This window comes from Apteryx mantelli, chromosome 5, assembly GCF_036417845.1.
Source record: "Apteryx mantelli isolate bAptMan1 chromosome 5, bAptMan1.hap1, whole genome shotgun sequence".
NCBI lineage: Eukaryota > Metazoa > Chordata > Aves > Apterygiformes > Apterygidae > Apteryx > Apteryx mantelli.
In genome coordinates, this window is record NC_089982.1 from 44,659,869 (window position 1) to 44,686,497 (window position 26,629).

At 34.9% G+C, this 26,629-nt stretch overlaps 1 protein-coding gene across 8 annotated transcripts in view; it reads left to right on the forward strand.

Annotated features, from left to right (window-relative positions):
* Positions 1–25,419, forward strand: part of CLCN3 (chloride voltage-gated channel 3) — a 66,343-nt gene extending 40,924 nt beyond the window's left edge. For 3 of the 8 annotated variants that reach the window (XM_067297898.1, XM_013942170.2, XM_013942174.2), the window contains 12 exons: positions 191–348; positions 2,726–2,825; positions 5,071–5,258; positions 5,945–6,067; positions 7,446–7,652; positions 8,998–9,078; positions 10,308–10,853; positions 14,233–14,419; positions 15,771–16,169; positions 17,965–18,181; positions 20,513–20,588; positions 22,289–25,419. In XM_067297898.1, coding sequence (XP_067153999.1) covers positions 191–348; positions 2,726–2,825; positions 5,071–5,258; positions 5,945–6,067; positions 7,446–7,652; positions 8,998–9,078; positions 10,308–10,853; positions 14,233–14,419; positions 15,771–16,169; positions 17,965–18,181; positions 20,513–20,588; positions 22,289–22,447 — 2,441 coding nt within the window. In that variant the 3' untranslated portion in view covers positions 22,448–25,419. Of the gene's footprint in view, positions 1–190; positions 349–2,725; positions 2,826–3,958; positions 4,039–5,070; positions 5,259–5,944; positions 6,068–7,445; positions 7,653–8,997; positions 9,079–10,307; positions 10,854–14,232; positions 14,420–15,770; positions 16,170–17,964; positions 18,182–20,512; positions 20,589–22,288 lie in introns of those variants that run through there. The other 5 variants (XM_067297900.1, XM_013942172.2, XM_067297899.1 and 2 more) reach the window with 4 other exon arrangements.
* The last annotated feature ends 1,210 nt before the right edge of the window (positions 25,420–26,629 follow it).

The following is a 26,629-nucleotide window of genomic DNA, read 5'->3' on the forward strand; positions in this document are numbered from 1 at the left end:
GTAATAGTTACTACAAGTAGTGTTGGAATTGTTCGGATCTGACTGAGCCATGCATTTCAACATATGCATATTATGGGAAGTATCTTAATTACTTGCATAGAAATTTTATGTGCCATAAAGTTATGATCATTAGAATACTTAATTATTTTATTACAGAATTTATTTCTTTCCTATCTTTCCTCTGCCACAGGAACTCATTATACAATGACAAACGGAGGAAATATCAACAGTTCAACACATTTATTGGACCTTCTGGATGAACCAATTCCTGGAGTAGGAACGTATGATGATTTCCATACCATTGACTGGGTTCGAGAGAAGTGCAAAGACAGAGAAAGGCACAGACGGGTACTTGAGATAAATAACAATACTTGAAGATTTTTTTTGTAGATATTGTAGAATTAAGGTCTGATCTAGTAACATATAAGTATGTGCATACTTTAAAATTATTAGTAGTTACATCAGATAGAACTACTCTAATGCTATAAAAAAGAAGCACTGTTTCATTGTTATCTGCAGTCTTTTGACAGTGTTATAATCTGGAAAGGAAACAGTGATATAATAGAGTGCGAATAAATTTCTATCCTCAAAACGATGCTTTTACAATACTGTCCTTTTTGCAATACAGATATATTTAAAGCTGTCTTCCAGTGTAGAAGTGTTTGGAGCAGTACAATAGTGTTTATGGTGCTTTTTCTTGCATAGAAAAATGAATATTGGTATATGTCTCTTTTATACTGATACAAGTACATCTAGACTGCTGCCACATATATACACTTATACTGGTGTGTATACATTAAAAAAAGGAAAAAAAAAAGTAGTCCCAGTATGTATGGGAGGCATCCTTTCTACTTTCCCACTGGAGAACTTGTTTTTTTCCTCTTATCTATTGGTTTCTTCAGAAGACCTTTAAAGTTCAGGTTCTTTTCACCTGTATCAGTGTGTTCTGCTGTGGGTGCTTTCATGGACTGGACTTTAGTTCTATTATTCAGTAATCTCCTAGATACTGTCATTCATGTTATAGACTTAATAACATTTTAGGAGGGAATATAGTATTTGAGAGCTTTACTGCCAAATTTTTGGAATGCTCACATTAATTAATTAATTTGGAGATGTGAAGATATGGTTCTCCTAAGATCTTTTTAACTGGCCGGAGGGAATAGTTAGAAGTGAATGTTAATTGAATCTCAAGCTTTAGAGTAACCATGTTGATTGTGCAGAGGGCTTCCTGTGCAACATGGTTTAGTTGGCTGGGTAACTATTATTGTTTCGCTTTCTATTGAAACAGCAAATATAAACTTCCTGGAAGCAGATGTAGGATGTATAAACTGATTTAATCTGCCATGGTTTAAAACTCTTACACTAGTTTGAAAAGGAAAACAGATCAATCCACAGTTTTACCCTGTTTCTTTCAGAGAAAGAGATCCTTGTGCAATGAATCTGAGAACACATATATCTTGACTGAATAGTTTTTCTGACAATGTTATCCATATGATACTTGGTTTCATAATTTGATTTCTAATAAGTGGTAATTAACACAACTTCATCTTTACACTGCAAATGTATTTAATGTTTAATATTAGTGGCTGTGCCTGACCAAATCCTGGCAAGAGAGCTCATACCTAGAGATAAGTGATCTTCTCACAACTAACGGCTGTTCTTCATTTTAAAGTTTGAGACTAGAAAAGTCAGAACAGACAATTTACACTGAGTTTATAGTCATAGAACTACTGTAAAGTGTGTAAGTATGCCCTGAATGATATGAGAATATCTAGCCACCTAATCAGAGATGTAGAAGAAAAAAGAGTGAGCGCTAGTTTATGCTGTTCTTGAAAGACATGCTACTGTAGAAAAACATGGGGTTTTATTAAAAAAAAAGTTTTTTTGAAATTATAATGAATGTACAGAAACTGTAAAATAAATATATTTGCTTTAGGGAAGGTATCTTTTTCTAGATTTCCTTGTCCAGTATTCTGTTTTCTTGTTTTTTTTCCTGTTTGTTGTGCACACTTTTTCTCCTTTTATGTAATGAAAATATCGCAGGAATAGGATGCAGTTTTATAATGAAGGCTTAATCATAAAACAAATTATGCACAAATTTCAGCTAAGCTCAGAAACTAAATGAGATTAAAATAAGAATGAATATTTTATCAGAAGTGTTTTATCATTGGTAATGGTTGACTAGAAGTATTAGCAGGCAGTTGTCCACATTTGTGTGTTTTTAAGTCTAAACATAAATGAATATTTACATAAATGCATATTTGAAATAGAAATTTATGAATTTGAATTATGTGGAATAGTATACTTCCAGCTTGGCTCTTTTATTATATATTTAATTCTTGTTGCATAAAAATGACCTTTTGGTCATTTATTTCAGACTCAACATAATAAAAATCATCTAAGAGTTAGAAGAAAAAATGTTAATTTTACAATTGTGTTTTTAGATGCATATCTTATAAAGTGTACAGAGTATATAAAGTATGCATTTCCTGATTTTTAATTCTTTAAATTAAGCAAATTTCCCTGTCCTCTAAGTTATTCAATGTCTGAATAACCAAACTGAATTACCTTTGTAAAGCAGTTATCCTGGAAAAATACTTAGTTTAGAGATAAGGGATATTTGCCCACAGCTTGCATCATCCAGTTTGTATCCCCTATTTATTTTTTTCCTCCTATTTGTATTACAGGAATGCATGCAAATATAGATTATGATTTGTCTTTGCAGATTAACAGCAAGAAGAAAGAGTCAGCATGGGAGATGACAAAAAGTTTGTATGATGCATGGTCAGGATGGCTAGTAGTCACACTAACTGGTTTGGCATCAGGTAAATAAAAATGGAGATATCTTTCTCATCTTCATTAGCATGTGTAATTACTGTGGTTTTCATTTGTTATCTGCCAGCCTGGATGAGAACTGGTTCAGGCTACTAATGTTATTTCATGAGAGAAGGAAAAGAGTGACTACCTTGATTTACAGACTTTAGAGTTTTGGGGGAGGATTTACTAATCAAATGGAAAACAAATCCTTTTCCCACTGGAAGCAGTAAGAGTTTTTTCAAGTTACTGAACTTCCACCTAATAAACTACCAGTGTTCCTTAATCTTATCACTGAGATGGTGGTTTTCCTTGTCCATTAAATTTTACTTTTCTCCCATAAGATTTCTTTCAAAAATCTGTGTGGTTGTACTTGATTGTACTTGATGTTTTACTGCTACGGATTTGTTTTTCTTGCTAGGAACGTTACTGAGTCTATCACGTGATTTCAAAAAGTAACTGTGGCATACGTGTAGTTTCAGTAAACAGACTTGCTTGTAAAGCACGTGTGAGCAAATAGATGAGCAACACATGAGCAAAATCTAGCTATACGTTTATGTCCATCTTTGCAGAGATTGCTATACAATAGGTATTAGCTTTAGCAAGTAATGTTCATTGGCCTTTCCTTCAACTTTATCTTCTGTTTTTAAAGTATTTTTAGGAATTTTGTTTGTGGTCCCACTGTGATGCAGTGCCACTTTCTATAAGCATGGTTTGGAGTGATAAAAATAATCAGAAGTGAAAAGTCACAAACTTTGTGCCCACTTTGTCCAAACAAGTATCTCAAACAGAGAATTAGATTAAATACCAGGTAAAGTGGATTAGTGAGAGATTGGATGTACCTGTTAAAGAGGCATGGTAAATGTATAATTACCACTGAGATAAATACATAATTACTTTCACAAATCACATATGAATTAATACATATGCAAAGTATATATAGCATGTGTTTATATACCTGTGCATACACAAATTGGGAGTGTATAATTACTGGAAATTGCTTGTAATAATTTTGGTGGAAAAGTGCAGTATCTGTTGTCTAAATTGATTTATTTTTTTCCCCTCAAAGCTGCAATGTATATTAAAATTGCTCTACTGTGCTTCCTAACAGCACAAAGCTAGCAAATTCTGTTTATCACACTCCTCGGGTTTTTCAGTTTCACTAACTTTCTACTGTACATGTATGATGAATCTTGAATGGGGTGCAACCTTGATTTCAGTCTGGTGAGATTTTGTATATGTATTTTAATCATTCATATCAGCATAATTTGTTTGAAGTTATGTTCTAATAGAATATTACTGTACAGTTTGAGTATTCTCTTTAATTGGCAAGGATCTCAAACTGAGGCACTACCCAGATTAGTGAAGGTAAATTAGAAGTAATTCTCTAATACTAATTTACACAAATAAGTTCAGTGACTATCTATAGACAGCAAAGTCTAGTAGTGATTAATACCTTAAAAATAGGAAATTATAACTAATTTACAGTTGTTCATGGTCACAAAAATTTTGACTTCAGATGTAGCTTTTCAGTATACTGCTACCATGAAAAACTGTCTTGCTTATGTAAAATAATGATTTTTTTTAAAATCCTTTGGAGCGATCTCCTAAGTAATGCCCATTTTTCAATGGCTCTTTCAGCAAGTTTTCAACATGTGGTTACAAAACAGAATTCATCTTAAACTATGAGTTCTAGAAGTTCTTAGTATCTATAATGCTTGTAACCTCCAGTAGGAATTTTCTATGCCTAGCATGTTACAGAATTAAGCCATATAGATTACTTTGAATGTCATCAGGGTTTTATCTGGTGTTTTATTTATGATGTTCTAAAACTATTTTTGGTAAGGTAAGAATTGTCAAAATATGTTGTTTTGTACAAAATAGAATAGTTTTGAGTTCTCTGAGGCATGATATGGTTTGTTTGTCAGAAGGGGTATTGTCTTTTTCATCAGAAAAATGCAACAGTCCTCTTTGACTCTTAAGTCCTTAATTTCACTGGATCATTGAAAAATGATGCTGGGGGGAGATGAATGTAAGTTCAGAAATATGCCCAGTACTAGATTCTTCAGGAAAATACTAATCTTGCCACATTGCAAATTGAGTATATACATGGAAATCACTAATATTTTAAATACATGTTTCTTTAGGATTTCTATAATTTCAGATTGCATTAATTAATGCCACCACATTTCTTCATTTTAGCTGTTTATTATTTCTATTTCCCAGAATACTAATACAAGATTTTTTGTACAACAGGGGCATTGGCAGGATTAATAGACATTGCTGCTGATTGGATGACTGACTTAAAGGAAGGCATTTGCCTTAGTGCTTTGTGGTTTAACCACGAACAGTGTTGTTGGGGTTCAAATGAGACCACATTTGAAGAGAGAGACAAATGTCCACAGTGGAAAACATGGGCAGAACTAATAATTGGTCAAGCAGAAGTAAGTATATACCCATTCATTGATGGTCTTGTTCAACAGCTCTACTGATCATAGAAAAGACAGTCTTAAGGTTAGGGTGCTAAATTGGGGCCATCTCCTCAATTTTTCAGCATTTTGATTGATAAATCAGTTAAACCGTAATAAATGTGCTTTTATATACCCTGCAAGAGGGCTTGTGTTGTTGCCAGTGTAAGGAAGTTACAGGGAGAGTATAGAACTGTTAATGAATGTGAGAATTTCTATTCTTGATCATAACTATACAAAAAAGCTAAACAAAAGTGAAATTTGTGTTATCTTCATATAACTAAGAATAGATTGTTTTTATTTTTCTACCACAAAACTTTTTAATAAAGAACATTTAATTTGATATTCAGCACATTTTAGCATCTAATAGCTATAAACATGCCTATGCTATTGTTTTATTTTGTTTTTTAATATGTAATGTTAGAAAATTTCTAACTTGGTGTAACCCAGTCTTTGCTGAGGTACAGGTATCATGACTTGATGCTTTTCAAACAAAGCTAACACTCTCATGACTTAGTAATAATTTACTCTCCCAGGAAATGTATGTGTAAGTGTACTTGTACATTACAACAAGAGTGCATCTAGGTTACTTTTAAGTAGTGATTAAGCTCATACATCAGATTTATATTCTAACATTTGGGGAATTTTGTTTTTGTTTTTAGGGTCCAGGTTCATACATAATGAACTACATAATGTACATTTTCTGGGCTTTGAGCTTTGCTTTCTTAGCAGTTTCTCTGGTGAAGGTATTTGCTCCCTATGCCTGTGGCTCCGGGATACCTGAGGTGAGGTCTAAATAATATGTACATTATAGGTGTTTCATATTAATATGAAAATTCCTGTTGCCTTAGATGGTTAGAGGAGAAGGCAAGATGGAAGGGCCTGTGACTTTGATGAAATACATTAATATAAGTATTCAAATGGAAATAATGTAATTGTGTCAAGTATAGCTGAAAAAAATACTTGAAGTTTTAGAGTATATCCTGAGTTTGTAGATTTTTGCTGTGTGCTTTTGGCTGAACTACTTTTTCTAGAAATATGTAGCTTAGAGTATAAACTTCTGAAGAGCTTCTGAAGACTGTTCCCCCCCCCCCCCCAACTTGCCCTGTGATTATAAGAGAGCAGTGATTCGTTGACAGAATACAGGGTCCTTCGATACAACAGCTGATCTTTTGCTGTACTGGTTTTTCTTAAGTAACACAAACTGACATATAGTCAACACATGAGGTAAAATGTTTGATGTCCTTAAAAACTTGTTCTTTTTACAATTGCTTGTCTGCTACTACACGCAATGGCGAAAAAACCCCAAAGTTAAAATTGTGGTCAGTCTCGCTTTTCCAGTCTTTCTGTAAACATTTCTTCATGTATTTGTATTGTAGAAGTTGAAGGACAAATAAGAATAAGCCCAGAGTAGTTCTGCGCCTTTATCCCAGAGGAGGTTTCATCCTAAATTGGTCTCCAAATTTATTTAGCTAGTCTTTACTTTCTACACACAGCTGGCCAATATTTAGTGTGCATCCTATTTTGTAGATGTGTTGCCCTTTGCTTTGATAACTCTATTGTTTCTTATATATGGGCATATTTTCCAGGCAAATAACATGACACTAGTAGGCAAAGTAATACTGTAGCAAAATAGTACCTGTAGTGAAAAAGGCTGATCTTTTTCATCTTTGCTATCTCACAGAATTTACTGTTAAATTTTTATGTGGATATGGTAAAATATAAGGAGAACACAGAGAAGTGCAAAATTGGTGCAAAGGGGATATTGTTGCAATTAAAATAATTTATAGGTGACCTTCAGTGTAGTTTTTACAGAAGGTTTATTTTTCGTTCAGGAGTTTTCTGACTTTCATTTGACAATTTATGTGTTAAATCAATGAATGCAGTCTTATAAGCTACTGCAGATATAGCTTCTCTTAAATGTAATTGATAATGTTGTTGTTGTATGTTCATGTCATATCTTTTGGAGTAAGTGAAAATGAAAAGCTTCTGGCAACTGAATGGACTAGACAGTCTAGCAGTCTGAACAAAAAAATGTTTTAAAGTGCAATAATGTTATCCACTTGAAAAGGCTATTTTTTAAAAGTTATGCATCAAAAATGATTGAAGTAATCTATTTCCCGAAGCAAGTAGAATCCAATAACAGATTTATTTTTCTTCCAGATAAAAACTATTTTGAGTGGCTTCATCATCAGAGGTTACTTGGGAAAGTGGACTTTGATGATAAAAACCATCACATTAGTTTTGGCTGTAGCATCAGGTTTGAGTTTAGGAAAAGAGGGTCCTTTGGTGCATGTTGCCTGTTGCTGTGGGAATATTTTTTCCTACCTCTTTCCAAAGTACAGCACAAACGAAGCTAAAAAAAGAGAGGTAAGTTCTTGTAAAAGCATTTATAGATTGTATTGACTATGGATGTGTTTACTAAAAATAGCCAAAACACTGATTTCTTAAAAGACAATATGTGTTCTTTCAGTTAGTGTTTAGGCTTGCATTATCTGCAGTTATTCATTGTGTTAAGAACAATGTATTAACACTAGCATTCTCCAAGGTAAATTATACATGTCAGAGCACATTTGCCTTTCTCCTAATTTAGAGACTTTTTGATTTTACTTAAATTCTTTCTGTTCTTCTTGGGTGCAGTTTTGGCAATTGTCCTCAGCTGTGAGGAGAGGACCTATTTCCAAACTTACCAACAAGCTATTCTTGTGAAAGTGTTGGTGACAACAGTGTTTTTGCTCTATTTTTGGTCTTGTTGGTATAGAGCCACACTAATGAAAGCAAGTATAGTGATAGAGGATAGCAAGATCTAATGTTCTTTTTACAGGATTGTTCCACTTTCCAATAGAATTCCCATATTGTAAAAGAAAAAGGGTGTCATTCCAGCTGTGCTGTAGTTCTCAGGTTCAACTTCTTTGCTTCTGGAAGAAGATTGCAGAACACAGGAAACCTGATTTCATTTCCTATTTCAAAGTTGTGTATGCTTAAGCAAATCATTTAACTTCTGTCTTTTAGCCATTCATCTCAAAATAGTGTAATAATTCTTTTGTGTTTATCTGTGTGTTCTTCCACCAGCAAGTGGGCTACAGACATCAGTGTTACTGGGATTTGTCCGATATTGTTATATTTAGCATGCACTTTAACTAACTTCATATATTAAGCTTAATTTATCCATGATGCTGCAGGACCAGCTGCTGTTTCAGTTCCTCTTAAATTTCCTTTATCTCAGTTCACATAAAATCTTTTTGTAAGTTTTTGGTCAAAGACTGCTGAGCCTAAATCTCTAGGTTTGATTTAAAAACTATGTAGTCTCTCAGTGATTTCCCCCCCTCCCTCCCCCCCCCCAGCAATATTTGTAATAGATGCACTTCTCTGCCACACATGTCTTCCTGCACAGAAACAGCTTACTACAATCTCTTGATAAAGAGGTATCTGCAGTTTCATACTGAAGCGTAGACTCCTTTGGGTGCTTTGCTAGGGAGACTTTGAGCAGCATCCTTGGCTTCGTCATGGCTAGTGCCTGGTGAGTGGCTGCCATGGGCGCTGGCCACGTCCTACAAGCATTCCCGTAGACTTACGTGATGGCTTTCTCTTAGCAAGTCTGTGTGTCCTCAGTAGGAATATAAAGAGAACTGATAACTTCAATGAGATTTTATTTTTAATTTTTAAAACATAATCACAGACTGTAAAATAAACTGACGCCATTGTTCCTTCCTAGGTGTTGTCAGCTGCCTCAGCAGCAGGAGTGTCTGTGGCCTTTGGTGCCCCAATTGGTGGAGTCCTTTTCAGTCTGGAGGAGGTATGTCAAGAGATGGCACTGAAAGAAAGATATTTTAAAAGTCCATTTTAACATGAATAATCTCAGGCTACTTTTATCTGTGAAGTTTTCCCAAGAGGGAAATTATTTTTGGACCCACATTTCAAAATCATGATTGTTGACAGAGGCAAACTCCTAAATATTTTTTTTATGTATTTCAGATAACTGTCATCTTTGATTTATTCTCAATTATAGGCACAGTCAGTTAATCATTTTAATTTATATACAGATGGAGATAAACCAGTCTTTCACTCTAGGAATGTATTCTAAAACATAAAAATTTGGGGACTTGTATTTCATTTTGTAAGAGGCTTTAGAAAATTTACTTGACAGTTTCACAAAACAAGTTTTTAAATGTTAATTTAAAAAAATTTAGACACTAAATGTAATTGAATATACTAGTAATTAGTTTAAAAAAATGCTATAAAATTGACCCCCACGGTAATCAAACTCTGTTCTCCAAGGAATATGGTTTTTTTTATTACATCAGTTTTCATTAGTTTCTTTCAAAATACATGAGAATGTTATTTAGATCATGTAGCATTTTTTAAAGAAATTTGACATTTTAATGCTCTTCAGAAAATCTCTGAATTAAAGAAAAAAGCAAAATATCGTTTCATGTATAATTCTGCTATGTCATTAGGGGATTTTGAGGACTTCTGTCATTGCCAAAAAAGTCCAAAAAAGCTGAGGGAAAAACACTTTTGAAAATTGAGCTACATGAGACTTAAGTATGAACCTACAAGTTCTTGATTCTTTTTTTTTTTTGATGTTTTAATCATGCTTTAAAAAAGTATGTTTATGCCAGAAACCTTTCAATGTTGGTACTGCCAAAGGAGATGAAACACTATTAGCAAGAAATTGAGAGAGCAGCCAATATGCAGTCTGATCCTTGTGAATGCAGAGATACTTAGAGAAACTTTTTAGCATAAATTACTGCACATTCTTCCTAGCAACCTTAAAACAGCAGTGATTTCAATATTGCTTTAGTGTTGTTCTTCAACTGATAAAAGTATAAATTGTTTTAGGGCTTTAAAAAATAATGTAAAAGAATGTGCTGGAGCTCCAAGTGATAGGATTAATAGTGATAATATGAGTGCATTTTTTTTTCCACATACCAGGTGACAAGCAGTATTCTAACACATGTAGAAAATAGTCTTCCAGTATTTTTAATTGAGTCACTAATAATTCTAATTTATTGCCTTTTGCAGGTCAGTTATTACTTCCCATTGAAAACCTTATGGAGGTCATTTTTTGCTGCTTTAGTAGCTGCATTTGTTTTGAGGTCCATCAATCCTTTTGGTAATAGTCGTCTAGTGCTTTTTTATGTGGAATACCACACTCCTTGGTACCTTTTTGAACTGCTTCCTTTTATTCTACTGGGAGTGTTTGGTGGGCTCTGGGGAGCATTTTTCATCCGAGCAAACATTGCGTGGTGTCGTCGACGCAAATCTACAAAATTCGGGAAGTATCCTGTCCTGGAGGTTATTGTTGTTGCAGCAATAACAGCTGTCATTGCATTTCCTAATCCATATACAAGGCTAAACACCAGTGAGCTTATTAAAGAGCTCTTCACAGACTGTGGGCCTCTAGAATCCTCCTCCCTCTGTGACTACAGAAATGATATGAATGCAAGCAAAATAGTAGATGATATTCCCGACCGTCCAGCAGGCACTGGAGTCTATTCAGCTATATGGCAGTTGTGTTTAGCACTCATATTTAAAATAATTATGACAGTCTTCACCTTTGGTATCAAGGTAAGTGTGAGTGCAGTGACTGCATCATCTGCTGTGAATATATAATTACTCTTTTCTCCCTTTCCAGCTCTCAAAGCTATCAGCTTTGTTTATAGAATTTTTTTTAAAGTGTAGCTTAAAAAAAAAAAGTCTTTGCTCTTCATTAATAAGCTAATCTTGTGGAGAACCATGCTAAGTTTGTTTAAGTTTAAACTAGCCTTCTGTTTATTCAGCTGAATAGAAATGTGTGTTAAATTTTATAGAGGGCAGAAACTGTGTGGATGGTCGTCTGTGTGTATGGGCCTGATTGAGCAATGATGATGTTTCTAAAATCTCCAAAAACTCAGTTCAACTGAGTTCAGAATAACTGCTCGTGTTCCCTAGTCCTGTCACATGGAACATGAAAATACTGTACGTCTTGAACTACTTTTCTTTTGTATCTCCTTTTTTCATTTGTCAGATAAATGTATCTGTATGTAGATTACTACAGTCAAATTAAAAAGTAGCTGATGATTTTTACAGTTGATTGCTTTTCTGAAATTTTCAATATTGCATGTCATGACTAGAAAATGGGCTGTATTCATATGATTGTATTGGGAATTTCTCCTACATTACAAAACAGCATTATTTTGTCACTTTGTAAATCAGTTTTGGAGATCCCTTCAACTTCTCTCCAACAGTGGCAATTTTCTAAATGACACATGGTGACTCTTATGCCTTCATCATCTTCTGACTTGGCAAGTTCCCTTCATACTTTTTTGTAACTAGATCATTATCAGTCCTGTCTTAGCACAAACATGATTGCAGAATGTTCACCAAGCAGGGTTTCTATTTGCCCTGGCTTTAATTTTTCACAGCCTACATTGCTGTTCCATGTAGCTGATAGAAAAATAGCAAGTTGCATTCTTCACATGTTGGTATTTTAGAAGAAGTTTCAGTCTGTTGTTTGAAGTTATTTTTATTATGTCAGTGGATGGGTAAGATAAATCTATGTATTTTAAATGTTCAGACATTATTCTTTAACATGATCACTCAATCTGTTTTGTAGAATTTCATTTATACCCAGGGCTTTGCCCTTCTGAGTACTATAAGACTTCTTACCATGTGCATCTGGTGATTTCCCATGGGGTTGTCACCACAGGCTCTCACTTTGTGTATTTGAATTCACAGAAGGGTAAAGGTTTCACTTCAGTCATTTTTGCTTCCTTTCATTGTTCAGCACTTGCAGTTTGGTGGAAATTTTTTTGTGAAGTTGTAAGATTATATTTATGACTTTGCAAATAGACAAGGATTCATGCTGCTGTCATGGATGGGATTGTTCTACATACATTCATCTGAAGCTTTGAAGGTTATGGCTGGCTAAACTGTCAGCCAGAATCTGGAGAAGGGGGTGTCACTAAATACTGTATTTATTTACATTTTAAGCTTTAGTTCTGTGAAGAGAGGATTTACTGGGGGGGGGGGAGACCTTGTCATGTGAATTATTAAGATCCTCTGGGTTGTACAGGTCTAATCCTGGAGCTGTTGCCATGTGCAGACACACTAGTCTCCTCCACAGGAACTGATTTTCTGTGAGGTTAGCAAGGCAACAGAGCTACTTGTGGGGCATGGTGCTTCCTACTGCTCATACTGCCATGAACAGGGATCGCCAGGAAGCTGATATGAGAATGTTCTTTGCAGGGTCATGTGGTGTCACTCTGTGTTAAACAGCTTGTGTGTGTACTCTAACACTTGTTTGCAGTAGGCTCATCATGCCTGAATGCTCATGAACCACAGTTTGGAGTGGGGTTACAGCTCTGCCACAGAACCCAACTTGTATGCAGCTGCATTGCCAAAAAGCACAAAGTCATACCTAAATCATGATTCCTTGCTTGTTTCAAAGAAGATACATTTGTCACAGAATAAATCTCCTCCTCTAAAGTACAACTTCAGTCAAGCTGGCATGCACAGGGAAAGGAAAACAGCTGAGATGAGGCAGAACCTATTTTTTTCCTTGTCCAATCTTTGTGAAGGTTCCTCTCCACTTTGTGACATGTGATTCAGAAGTTTATGTAAAAGAATGTAGCTGTAAATCATACTGAGACCTGTAACCATTATTTACATGGGATGAAAAGAAGTGAAGGAGCAAGGTGCCTGAAAAATTATGTTAACAAAGAGCAAGAAACAATTTGGACTTCATTTCCATTTGGAGATTTAATGTTCTGTGGCATAATGCTGTAGCAGGCTAGAATCTGAGGCAGTTTCAAAGATTTATTCAATTATTATTCTATCTGAAATGTTCATTTTTGAAGGTGCTATTGTACTGTTCACAAAAAGAATTTCACTCAAGGAAAATTTGGGATTTAACAGTTAGGGGTGTGGACACTCAGTTAATTGTGAGAGATGATAGTGTGATATAAATGCAAAATTTGGATATTATGCTAAAATGACAGCATTGAATAGTTAGCTCTAGCAACACTGAAAGAATTATCATTAGACTTCAGGGCTTACAATTCTTGACTGAGAGGGAACGATTATTAAACCTTTCCCCTGAAACTTAGTCTTCTGGCTCTCAAACGCAGGAAGCTTGCTATATTGATTTGTCCTTGGGTTGCCTTCTGGAAATTATCTTTGCAACCATAAATATTGACAATATAATAATAATAATAATGTAAATATATTCTGAAATACAATTCTGCACCCACTTTTGGATTCCATTGCAAAATCTTTAGTTTGGAATTGCACAATACTTACGTTTTGTTGCTGCAGAGTTGTTAAATAATAAAAAAGGTGTGTCTTACTACACTAATGTGTAATTTTTAATTTTAATTTTTAAATTTATTTTGTTAAGAGGTATTTAGATATGTTTAGATAAAAAGTAAAAATCTTACTACTTATTTGTGCTAATACATGTAAGGGGAGCTTCTTCTAAAAGTTACCTGTTTAGATGGCCACCTAATATATAGGAGTGTTGGGAAGCATTATGGAAAGGTGGTACTCTTATGTGCTAAGCCTATTTAGTACATGGATGTTGACTCAGAGGAACATGAAGTAATGAGGGAAATGGGAAATAGTAAGGAAGACTTCTCAGAGCTAGCGGCACAGCTCAGATTGGACACACATATCAGAAAAATTGTGCTATTGACAGTGAGAATCTCGTTTGTGGTCTTGGCAGATTTGCTCTTAAATACAGTAAAATATAAACAGACATGCTCATAAAATTGAATTCAACTAACCAGGTTGATCAGAGGTATCAGTACCATTGCATAAAATTCTGCTAACCTTGTAATGTCAATTTACATGTTGATAACATGACAGTTTGAGTATTTGCATCTCTTTCAGATAAAAAAAATTACTTCTAAGAATATGCATCAAGTATGTTCCCATCAGCATGACAGCAGTTCTTTTGTTTCTGTTGTAGGTTCCGTCTGGGTTGTTCATACCTAGTATGGCAATTGGAGCAATAGCAGGAAGGATTGTGGGGATTGCAGTGGAGCAGCTGGCCTATTACCATCACGACTGGTTCATTTTCAAGGAGTGGTGTGAAGTTGGAGCTGACTGTATTACGCCTGGTCTTTATGCCATGGTTGGTGCTGCTGCATGCTTAGGTAACTAAATTGTAACAAAGTAAATAAAGATCTGATTTCTTGTACCTATGCAAAATAATGTTTAAAAATGAAGGGAGATATAAACATGTACAGTATTGGAGCACCTTTTTATGTGGACTTCTCCCTTCAAAAGAAAATGTTTGTATCTCTACATAAGATCCTTATGATCTGAAGAATAAAATGTGAAATATAAATAGATTAGCTGCTGAGAAATAGAAGAATTTAAATAGTTCTGTTAGCTTCCTCTCTGTGATACCAAGAGGTGTCATTTACTGCATCAGTCAAAATGATCAGCTTCTTGAAATGTATAAAGCAGAGAACTTGAAGAGTCAAGTACTGTTGAAATTATCAGAAGGAGGTGACATGATCTGCTGCCACTTCCATATGAATTGCAAAAAATGTGCATGAAATTTCATAATGTGAACAAAACTGTCAGAAGTGGCTAATGATTTGGAGAGTCCAATTTGAGATATTTTTAAGAGGAAGTGTTAAAAATCAGCTTCTTTGAAGGAGGCTCAGGTTGGGCATGAGAGGTTTTGAAGGTCTTGTCTTGTCCTAACTTATTAGATAGTTGCCTTAGAAATTAGAATTAGAAAACTGTTAGCACAGATTCTGCAAAAAGTAGACATCTTCCTTAAGGAAGAAGCATTTGAGTGATCAAATAAACAAGTGAAACAAATATAGTTTTTGGAGGGCTTATTTTGTTTTTTAATAGTTCAACTTAATCGCTTCTGAATTCATTGAAAGAAAGACCGTATGCTTTTATCAAATAAAGATACAATATCAAAAACGGGTGGTAGAAAAATCATCCAGAATACTAATGAAAGAGATATCCCTGTCTTCTCATATTGCTCAAGGAAGAGATACTTTTTGTCAGCTCAGAATTCTCTTTAGGTTTTGCAATTAAACAGCAGCATTAAATTCCTAATCCTTTTGAACAGTACAGCTGTTGAATACCTATGCCTTACCTGCATTAGTTCTGTTCTTTTTCCAAATGATCATCTTACTGAATTTCCTTGCATTTCTCAGTATTTTTTAACTAGATAAGGAGTGGCATAGAAAAATACATTTTTTTTTTCTTAGTTTATATGAAAGAACTGCACTTTTTTCCTCAAACTACTGTATTTTCTGATTCAGATTTCTGATTTCAGGATTTTTCCAAAAGTCTTCCCTTTCATCTAAAGTTTTGTGTTCATTTTCCCTCTGTTTCTGTTTGTATTATCAAGAGCGATGTTTGTCAAGTGAGCTTTATTGGCAAAGCTACATTTGTAGTTCTTAACAGGAAGGCTGGAAATTCTAAATTCAGTATTATCTAATATTAGAATGTTACTGACTACCGTTTTTCTTGCAGGTGGTGTGACAAGGATGACTGTGTCTCTGGTAGTTATTGTCTTTGAACTAACAGGAGGGCTAGAATATATTGTGCCCCTAATGGCTGCAGTCATGACCAGTAAGTGGGTAGGAGATGCCTTTGGTAGGGAAGGCATCTATGAAGCACACATCCGACTGAATGGATATCCTTTCTTGGATGCAAAGGAAGAATTTACTCACACGACACTGGCTGCTGATGTTATGAGACCTCGAAGAAGTGATCCACCTTTGGCAGTTCTGACGCAGGATAATATGACAGTCGAAGATATAGAAAACTTGATAAATGAAACCAGCTATAATGGTTTTCCTGTTATTATGTCAAAAGAATCACAGAGACTAGTGGGCTTTGCTCTAAGAAGAGATTTAACTATTGCAATAGGTAATTATCTTCCAGTATTGTAAGATTATATATTCTAATTTAAATGAATTCATATGTTAAAATAGAATTTACTGTGTGTTTCTAGACTATTTCATGCTTTTAAGGTCCAGATACCTTGCATAAGATGTCTGTTCATCTACTGAAGTATATCATTATTGTCAATTGTAGGCTCTGAAATGAAGAAAATGGTAATTTCTTTTCTCTGACTTAAAAATAAGAGTTGTCATACTGAAGTAGGCAGGAACACCATCTAGTCCAGTTTCTTGTGTGTCTACTACTGGATGCTTGAGAAATTAGGACTGAAAGTAGTTTTGAAACACAGGACAATTGAAGGTGCATTTTATCTATATGCCACACACATAATGTTTATGGCTTGTACTAATATTTTCTCAAGAGAAATTACATTAACATTTTTCTTCAAATTTGAGTAATTCTTATTTTAGACCAGCAGGATTCTGTTGGAATTATTGTCCAAGTTTTTAATTTAAATTGATATTGTTCTCCACTCTGACAATTTTTTATTTAGCGTTGTTATAACAACTAAGATTGTATTATGAAGAGATAGTGAATTGTTGTTTTTTTTTTTTCCCCCGACTTGTCTGTTTAATGGGAAGTTCAGCCTTGTGCACATCAGTACATAAACCCTGTTTTGGCCCTCTTTCTCTGGGTAAATATTATTATGGTACTTGTGACAATGCTTTGTGTGCTGGCAATTTTTCTTCTGTGGGATTTGAGGAAACTGTACCATAAGCAAAGGAAAAAAACATTATGTAAGGAAATGTTACAAAACTATAACATTTGGTGCATGAAATGAGTTGTATAGTTGTATATTAAACTACTTTATTTTTTTATAACTCATTAGATTATATATTGACAAGTATCCGTTTAACAAAGACACCTGAGAAATAGACACAAACGTCTCCTGTATGAGAAATTAAAAAAAAAAAAATTATTTGTCAACAAAATGCTGGTTATTTCAGTAAAAAGTTTGCCTGCGGTCTTATACTGTGCACTATAGGATGTATATGAATGTCCCAAACTTGGAAATTGTTATAGACATCATGCTGTTTTAAGTTTCCATTTATTTACTAATAGATGGGGCAATAGTAGAACATTCTTCTAATAAAAGACTTTCACAGGTAAAACTCGTTTCAGCCACTGAAAGTGCACAGTACAAGCTTTTTAGTCTTGGATTTTGACTGGCCTAAGAGAGCTGTTCTGAGAAATAAGTAGTTGGGGGTACAGGGACTCTGATGTCAGTGAGGATGACATGAAAAGGAAAGAGGATCTATTCATAAAAAGTTAACTAAACTCATATGAACAAGAAGAGAACACTTTCAGAGTGATCAGGAATGAAGAGTTGTTTGGTTTGTAAACCAACAGTTATATTGCTCTCATTGGCATCATCATAAGGGAGCTGTCACTTGAGACTGGCGTTTTCCTTGACAATTGCTTCAGCAGCTGTCTGTGTGCTTCCTGTATGTTAGTTTTGAAGTCTCTCCACTTCTTTATAATAAATAAAAGTTAGTTATTGGAGTGAAAACAGTAGTAGCTGAAGAATGGCTAAAGCTGCATGGCAGATGGCTTTTGTGATCTCTGCACTGAACATTTCTTGGGGACAAAGTAGTGGCTGTGGAAACACAACATCAGAATAGCAGCTGTCAGAATATCGACATCTACAGAATAACACCAGAGTCTGATAGTGTTGATTGAACTTTCAGTTTGTACTAAGTCATCGTATTCCAGGAATGTAAATTCCTCCTCTATTGTTTTTTTTCCCCTTTTTTTCTTAAAGAAAGTGCTAGAAAGAAGCAGGAAGGCATTGTTGGCAGTTCCAGGGTCTGTTTTGCCCAGCATACGCCATCACTTCCGGCAGAGAGCCCTCGGCCTTTGAAGCTTAGAAGCATACTTGATATGAGCCCCTTCACCGTGACAGACCACACACCAATGGAAATAGTGGTGGATATTTTCCGGAAGCTGGGTCTGAGGCAGTGCCTTGTAACACACAATGGGTGAGTAAAACAGCAGGAATGCAGCTCATTTTGTTAGAAACAGTAATTTGCATTTCCAGGATCAGAGCTTTCATGGGATTTGAACCTATGATTTTGGTACTGCAACTGAGGACCCTGACTGTAGGTTAAGAGGATGCTGTGCTGAGGCACATCTCTTAAATTGTTCCTGCTCCCTTGTACTCTTAAGTAAGCAGGCAGTGATCTCAGTCATTTTAAGATGTTCTTTTAAAAGTTAGCCCTCATTTAACACTGGTTTTGTGTGTGCAACTCACACATGGGAGAGACAGAACTTGTCCCGCAGAAATTTAGTCTTGTGGAGTACACAGTATGAGGCCGGTATTTCCTAGTTCTTAAATATGCTCTGGCAATGTGAAACACATCAGCTGGTGAACGTCATCTGCAAATATCTGGTTCATAAAAAATAAGGTAGAAAATGATCCATTCAGTACCTCCACTTTGGAGTTTAGTGATTGTAATTGCCACCAAGCTATTGACACTGTTGGTTTTGGAGTATTAGAAGCCAAATAACTACCAACCACTAGTTCTGAAACTTCAGTCTAGAATATTTTTTGTCTGCACTTCAAAATATTTTAAGAATGTAATTTTAAGATTTAGAATGATTGTAAATCAGAATATAGGGAATAGTTGTGTGATTACCTGCTAAATAAATCAGACCTAGGCATTGAAACAGAGCAATGGTCATTATAAATTGCCTCTCATCTAAGGTTTACTCCTTTTTCCAATAAGTTTTTCTGAGGAGCTGTTCCTTTGTTTAACATTGTTTTTCTATATCTCTTGTGTGAAATACTTGACATGTAAACACTGCAGATTCTAACATAATATCTTGCTTTCCCTTTAGCATATGTTTTATGGCACCTGGGAGGTGAATTATTCTCTGCTGATCCATATTATTTAGGATAAATGTCCATGGGACAAAAACTAAAATCCTGAAATATGGGTGGGATTTGTTTTGTTTTGTTGTGGGCAGCTGTAAGTGGTAAATATTTAAATATTGCACTGATTTGCAAGTTTGTTTATTCAGATGTATTTTAAAATCAAATGTGTGTTATATTTGCTCCTGTTTTTTTCTTGAACACGTCCATATATTGAATGGCAATTGGAGGGTTTTCAGAAGCATAAATGCTTCTTTAAAAACCTTTCTCTGCTGGGGAAAAGGCGTCATGATCTGGCATTTAGAAGTCAGTGCAGGAATGCAATTATTCCTAGTCTTAGGAGAGAAGTTTGAAGTGATAAAACTGCAGTGAGGAATATTTATTCTGATCTTCTTTTTTTCTTAGTTTCTGTTGTGGTTGAGTGCTTAAACATTGATGGTGATGATGTCGTCATTGACTTCAAAGAAACCTTAACCATTCAAAATTATGTCAAACTCTACTATAATTTTTTATTATGTATTTATTTATTATTATAAAGTAGCAGCAAATATGGATGGCTTTAATCTGCTGCTTTCTAACTTTCATATTTGTTGTTCTGCTTCAACTTATAAACTTGTTCTTCATGCATTCACCGTCCATTACAAGGTTAGTAGTAAATAGGGTGGCATATGGCCATGTGGATATCAAGGACTAATCTAGATTTTGGCAAATTTCCTGCAAATTGAATATACGTATTCATCATTCAAGCATACTGATGTATATACATATACATCGACTTATTTATGCATGAGTATTGACATCCAGTTAGGAATTGGAAGTTTGCAAAAATTAATGCTGATGACAACTGTAGGGATACATAAAGAAAGAACCTGACTCTTTATAATTTATACCAGAATATCAGTTCCAAGGAGTTGCTCTTGATTTGTACTATCATGAATGAGAAAGCTGTCTGAATGTGTCTGTTCCTAGGGACACTAGATAACCTTGCTCTGTAGTGCAGCTTCAAACCTCAATTGCTGTGATTTTGTGCAGTTACTACTCTGGTCATCTACTAAGGAAGGTTAAATTGTGGACAGTGACCTGTATAGGAGAGGAGAAATTAAGTACATCTCAGTTTCAGCTGAAGAGACATGAATTTGGGGAGAAGGGGTGAAGTATGCTTCCCCTGACATGTACTTCATATGAGAAACATACTCCTTGGGGGTTGCTGAAAATTGAGTTCTGTTCTGTGTTTAAAAAACAAACAGTCAGTGTTGGGGAAGGGTACTGATTTTCAAATCATTTTTCATTTAACAATCTCATTAGCTTTCTGGCAAACCTCTTTTTTTTTTTAGCTTTTTTTTTTTAGTTTTGCTCTACACTAAACCTTTCTCATTATTATTGGAACTTTTTTATTTGATTTCACACACAGTTATTAGCATAACATGATGTGTTTCAGGATTGTCTTGGGGATCATCACAAAGAAGAACATTTTAGAGCATCTCGAGCAACTAAAGCAGCACGTCGAACCCTTGGTGATTAGATATATCAGATCTCATAATTAGACACATTAGAAGTCAGGAAGCATGAAACTTGTGAACTGTTCAGTGCTCTTATGACATCAGCTGAACAATGAAATCATCTTGTACTAAAAATTTGTATTAAAGAAACCATAATACAAAACAATATGTGTAAAATCTATTTGTAGAATTTAAGCTGTTAATACAGACATACTGTTAGTCACAACATTAAAAGAAGGTAAAGATAGAGATCAAAAACTTTCTGATATTTTGCTCTTGAGATCACATAGGTCCATCTGGTTGTTTTGTATTATGCCAGATGGGAAAGCACACAGCTAGGAATATTTTTCCCCTCATACAAATTAAGATTTTCTTATAAATCAGTTTCTTCTTCTTCTGATCTTGACAGCTTTAAATAGCTGCTAAATAGCAAAGTAAGTATCACATATTTTGACAAGCAAATCCAAACATGTTTTTAATGTATTGCAATATTAGATCTTCCCTGTTAGCCCCATTATCTACATCATTTTTTAAAAAGTAGTCATATTTTTTAGTTCTGCACTGTAATGTCCTGCAATGCTGCTGTTAGCTACAGCAATTAATGTACCCCTTCATAAAATGTGTAGTGATATCCTAAGCCACTATATGGCATGCTACTATTTTTGACTCTTGACTTCAGAATCTAGATGTTGCTTTAACCAAGATGTTGTGATCTAACCTTAGTTATAAGATAGACTTTGTCTTAATTTGGACATTGGTTGCTCTGCAATAGCTGCATCTCTACTAAACCTACCCACCAAGTTTAGCTGCTTATGTGCAAAACATGCTAATTATGTTCTCATTTTATGCTAATATTTCACAAGTATTTCATGCCTCCTTTAATAAGACAAAACAAAATGTACTAACCAGAATAACAAGGGCAGCAGCTCATTCATTCTGCTCTTTGCTTCTCCTGTGATATTATCCTTTTGGACAGCTTCACCCTTTTTGATATTACACAAAGTTATAACTTTAACAGCAATTAAGTCCCCATCATAAGAGCACAGTATCTAAATTGTAAAATGAAAACTTTCTTTGTTATCATTTATTTTCTAAAGCTGTGAACTCCAAAAACTAGTTAACTATAGATTATTTTGGATATGTTTCATAGCCAATATGATGTGCTCTTATGAAGATACTCAGTCTGATCCAGTGGTGTGAGACTGGAAAGACTCTTACAATTTAAAAAAGGCGGGAAGGGGATTTGATTTGATATTAAGGTTTTGGGCCATCAAGTGATTTGTCACTTCTGATGGCTAGGTTGGAACAGGTTTCCCTTATGAAATGGGATCAGTATCACTACTTCTTCATATCTCTTTTTTTCTTTGTCCCTCTTCGTTACTTTTTTGTTGGCATACGCTGATCAAAATTTCATTTTTGTAGAAACAAAAAGTTAAATAAAAATGGTCATGGATTCTACTCGCATTACTTGTATTTCATTAAAATGGACTACAGCTGTCAGAGACGATCCTATCTGATGTCTCAGCATTGCTGTCTTTCAGCAAACTGGTGGTTACTCAATATTTTGATTAATAAAATGTTTTTGTTTAAATCAGAAAATCAGGCTGTTTACTTTTGCTGTATTCCTGTCAACAAAAAGGACTTGGCTACAGATTTGTTCTGTTTTATTATTTTCCTGTATGGATTAATATTGGTGCTCTGCTTATCCTTTTCAGGCGCCTCCTTGGCATTATAACAAAAAAAGATATCCTCCGTCATATGGCCCAGACGGCAAACCAAGACCCCGCCTCAATAATGTTCAACTGAAACCCATAGCTGAGGAGAGAGAGGAAACTGAAGAGGAGGTTCATTTGTTGAATAGCACAACACTTTAGTCTGGGGGATACTTCTAAAATCAGAAATGAGAGCTGGGTTTTTGCATAACAGTGCTGCTGGAAATCAGGAGTCGATCTGGGGGAATATGTGGCGAGGAGGAAGGCTGATGGGAGCGTGGGAAGGGAGAGCTGCTGTCCTGCACTGGATGCGTTCCCGAGACGTCAGGTCTGCCATGATAGTGCAGTGAGGAGTCCTGCGAGGAGGCGCAATTCTCCAGCCCCAGCCTGGTACTTCAGCATTGAAGAGATGTGTTACTAGTCCCTGTTTCTGGAGGGATCATTCTGAATTGAGCCATCCTATGGAGATTGAAAGGTCTTGCCCTTTTTACCATTGAAAACTGTTGTGTTAACTCATGAAATGTATAAATATTACACGTCACCTTTCTACATTCCAGAAGAGCTTTATTTCTCTCTCTCCTGAGCCGTAACAAAGCATCTTTAAAATTGGTGTGCCCTTTTGAAGCAGTAGTTTCTCATATTGAGATGTACTGTGAGTTGCTGAGATTTGATCACAAGAAGGGAGGTTTTCCTTGTGCCATTAAACATGTAGTCTGTACATCATGAAATGCTTGGGGCAGTACAGATCCACTGCGACAAAAACAGATTGAACAGGTAATACTTTGCAAGAACTATGTGAGACATCTTTCAGCCCATGTGCTGTGATATGAGAAAAATTAAAAAACAGGTGAAACGAGTTTCAGAGAAAAATACTGTTTTTGCTGCAGAAAATATCAATAATGTGACCTGGTCTTATGCAATTTTTGTATTACTGAAAACACTATGATATATACCAATGTTGTGCAGTATAAGGAAAAATACTGCTACACTAATAGTTAAGAACTGGAACAATTCTGTATACATGTATCTGGTAAAAATTGCATGCTACAACACTGGAGATATCCCCCCCCTTCCTTTCCCCTCATAAAATATGAGATCAGTCATTTTTATTTTTACATTTTCCCCCACAAAAGATGTTCCACTGCTGACACAGTAGGAAGAAATGTAACTTGCACTAAATGTATATTATTTTTCTTGAAGTTTTACCATTCTTTATTTATATTTTTATGGATTAAAAAAATCTATTAAATACAAATCAGTTAATATCTCACATAACTAATTACCTTTTTAATGTGATTTTATAGTATAACTCATAATCCTCTGCAAGTAATGGAGGATTGGGCAAATGTTTACAACTAAATGAAGGGTTTAAAGAAATGGTTTCTTTATGATCCAACATGCATATAAGATAATTTTCAAACCTAACTTTCACTGCCGTTACCTTGAGATCTACTTTTTTTTTCTTTATTAGCAGATAACTGGAACAGTAATACTAAAAATATTATTTTAAAAAACTGCAGGGTTTTAAGAGTAATAGAAAAAAAGTAACTGTAATTATTAGATTGGTTGTGACCCCCCCCCCCCCCCAAGTATAGAGAGGTGTAAAAGGAATGTAGCCACAAAAGATGGGCAGGAAGGCAGAATGGAATCCAGTACTTGAAACCTTGCTTGGACTTTAAAATCCAGCAACAACACACGCTTCAGCAGGTTAACTGACTGATCCCTAACATCTCTACTGTTTTCTTTCAATCACCAGATTAATTTGTTTCATATTCACTGAAGGAAAAAAAAATAAAACACAACACCACCAACCAGACATGCAGAGAAAAAGGTAATATGCCATAACACAAAACTAAAATAGGAAAAAATTAAGAAATACAGCTGACAAAATTATGTTTGATAATTTGGGTTTAGATAAAATTTCCTTCTATTAATAATTATGCCCACAAGACTGCAAAAATATAAATGGTAAACTTTTATATACAATTACAGGTATCTCTAAGGCATTCATCACAGCTATTTCTAAGGTCTTTATTCAGCAAAGTACTCAGCATGGTTTTATCTTCAAGTATGATTAATGTGCACAAATTACTGGGACTACTGGCAAGCTCCAAAATAATGCCTGTGCTCTGCTATTTTTTTTTAACCTATTCTTGAAGTATAAAACTGCCATCTATTCTTTTTCATCTCTTGCAGCAACTTGAAACAGTAGAAAGCATAATACTTCCCCACAGTGCCCAGTGGGCCTGTTGTGGTCAGCCCCCATTTTAAAAACTGGTTTGGAATTGAAGCAGGGAATTAAGCAATGTTAAAACTGTAATTTTGCAAAAACTAGCGTTATTCTTCCAAGTGAAGTCAAGGCTAGTTGTTCACAATTTGTTCTGTTACACTGTGTAAGTTTGAGGAAACTTTACAAAGAGCAGTATTTGGCCCACTTACAGAAGGCGGTTCTGGAAGTTGTCTGTAATGCTGATTTCCATTGTCTGAAACTTGTTTCTGTAGTGGAAGAATATCAGTGCACTACATGTATACAAATTGCTTTAAATCAGTTTGATACCTTCGCCATTTCTGCTGTTCTCCTCATGATAAAACACTGTTGTGTGTGTGTGTATTGTATGAATTTGCACCTACTTCTACAGACTGTGCTCTGTCTGAATTGAAATACAATTCACACCCCTGCTGTGTTTTATAATTTCAGTATAGAACCCAAGTGCTGCATATATATTGTGCATCTCTGTTTACTGTTCTTAGCTGCTAAGCTTTCCCTATTGGCATTTAAAACATCTTTTGGTAAACACACATTAGAAATTCTATTACTAATGTACAGGTGCCTGTGCTGTTCAACAAAAGTTTTCTTTTCTAATGTAAAACTTCCAGCACCTTACTCAAGTTACTAATTTGAAAAAATGTGGTGGATGGGAGGGGGAAAAGTGTCAGCATTTTTTTAAACTGTTCAGTTACTGGTTCATGAAGAATGCATAATTTGTTAATCTGTGATGTTGCCTAGAGCTGTATTTAATATTGAACTTAATGTTTTTATTTATGATAGTGTGGTAGAGCTGCATATCATTACAGTAAAAATTCTCATTACTGTGATGATTTAATCATAAACATTAAAAATTTCTGTATGGTCATTTCTTGTTCTGACTTTAATTCCATGTTTCCTCAAACAATATTTGTGTTGTTTTTTGTATTTATTTCCCTGAAAGAAGATTAACACCTGGGAATTATACATGTAGAATGAATGTGTAGATGAAAAAATGATTGAAGTTTAGGGGAAGTGCAGTCTGTGTATTGCTTAGGATATAGTTAGCTAACAGACCAGCACTAGGTATTTTTTCTGAAATGGCTGTCTTAAAATTTGTTCAACTCCATAATTGTAGAGTAGTTGGCTTTGTGATTTAATTTTTTTTAAAAAGTGGATCATGCTTTTGCTGTCTAAAAGGCAGAATTATAGTTTACTGAAATGCATTTTTAGCATCCTCCCGTTTGAAAAAAAAACATTGTAGAATTGTCAGACATCTCTTGATAATTTATACTAACAATGCATTCCTTTTCACCAGTATTTTTCAGTTAGTGTTAAGTTTTTCTACTCAATTAGAGGTTCATCAAGAAAGCTAGAAAACCCATACTCAGGTTTTTATTTTTGCAGATTTAAGTTCATAGTTAAATAATGATGTGGAAAATGAATGCTTCTTTTTTGTTAATGCCCTATGAATCATAAAAGTCACTTGAAAGTCTCTTCTGTTTGGAACATCAAAAATAAATGGGAGAGACCACTGAATTTTCAAAAAGGTGCCTCTATTTTGTATGTGCAAAATGTAGAATTCTGGGCCTATGAAAGAGTCCATGAATGCTTGTGTTTGTGCTTGAATAAATGGAAAGCTTGTATGCTGACTGAAAGGGAAAAAAAGATTTTTGTCAAATTTACGGAAGTAGATGTAGCTTATATAGCTTTAAGTTGAAATATACTTCTGTAGTACTTGAACTTGCACTGAATTGTGGGATAATTTGTGTTGGAAGAGACAGTGGGAGGTTCAAGCCTTTGATACAAGTAGGGTCAACTTTGAAGGCAGATCACGTTGCCAGGGTATAATCTTCATTAGTAATAATATCATTAGTCATGACATAGGATCTACCACAGAAGTCAAATCACTCTACTGTGGCCAGCTTGTTGCATAAGACAAAGTGTTATTTTTCATTGCTTTTTGGACTGTTATTTCAAACAGTGGCCTAAGAACAAAGCTTTAACTGCAAAAGAGGAGGAGAAGAGCAATGGAGCAACTAAAGCCGTGGGACACAATTCAGGTAATGTATGCTGTCAGTTAAAATCACCAAGAGATA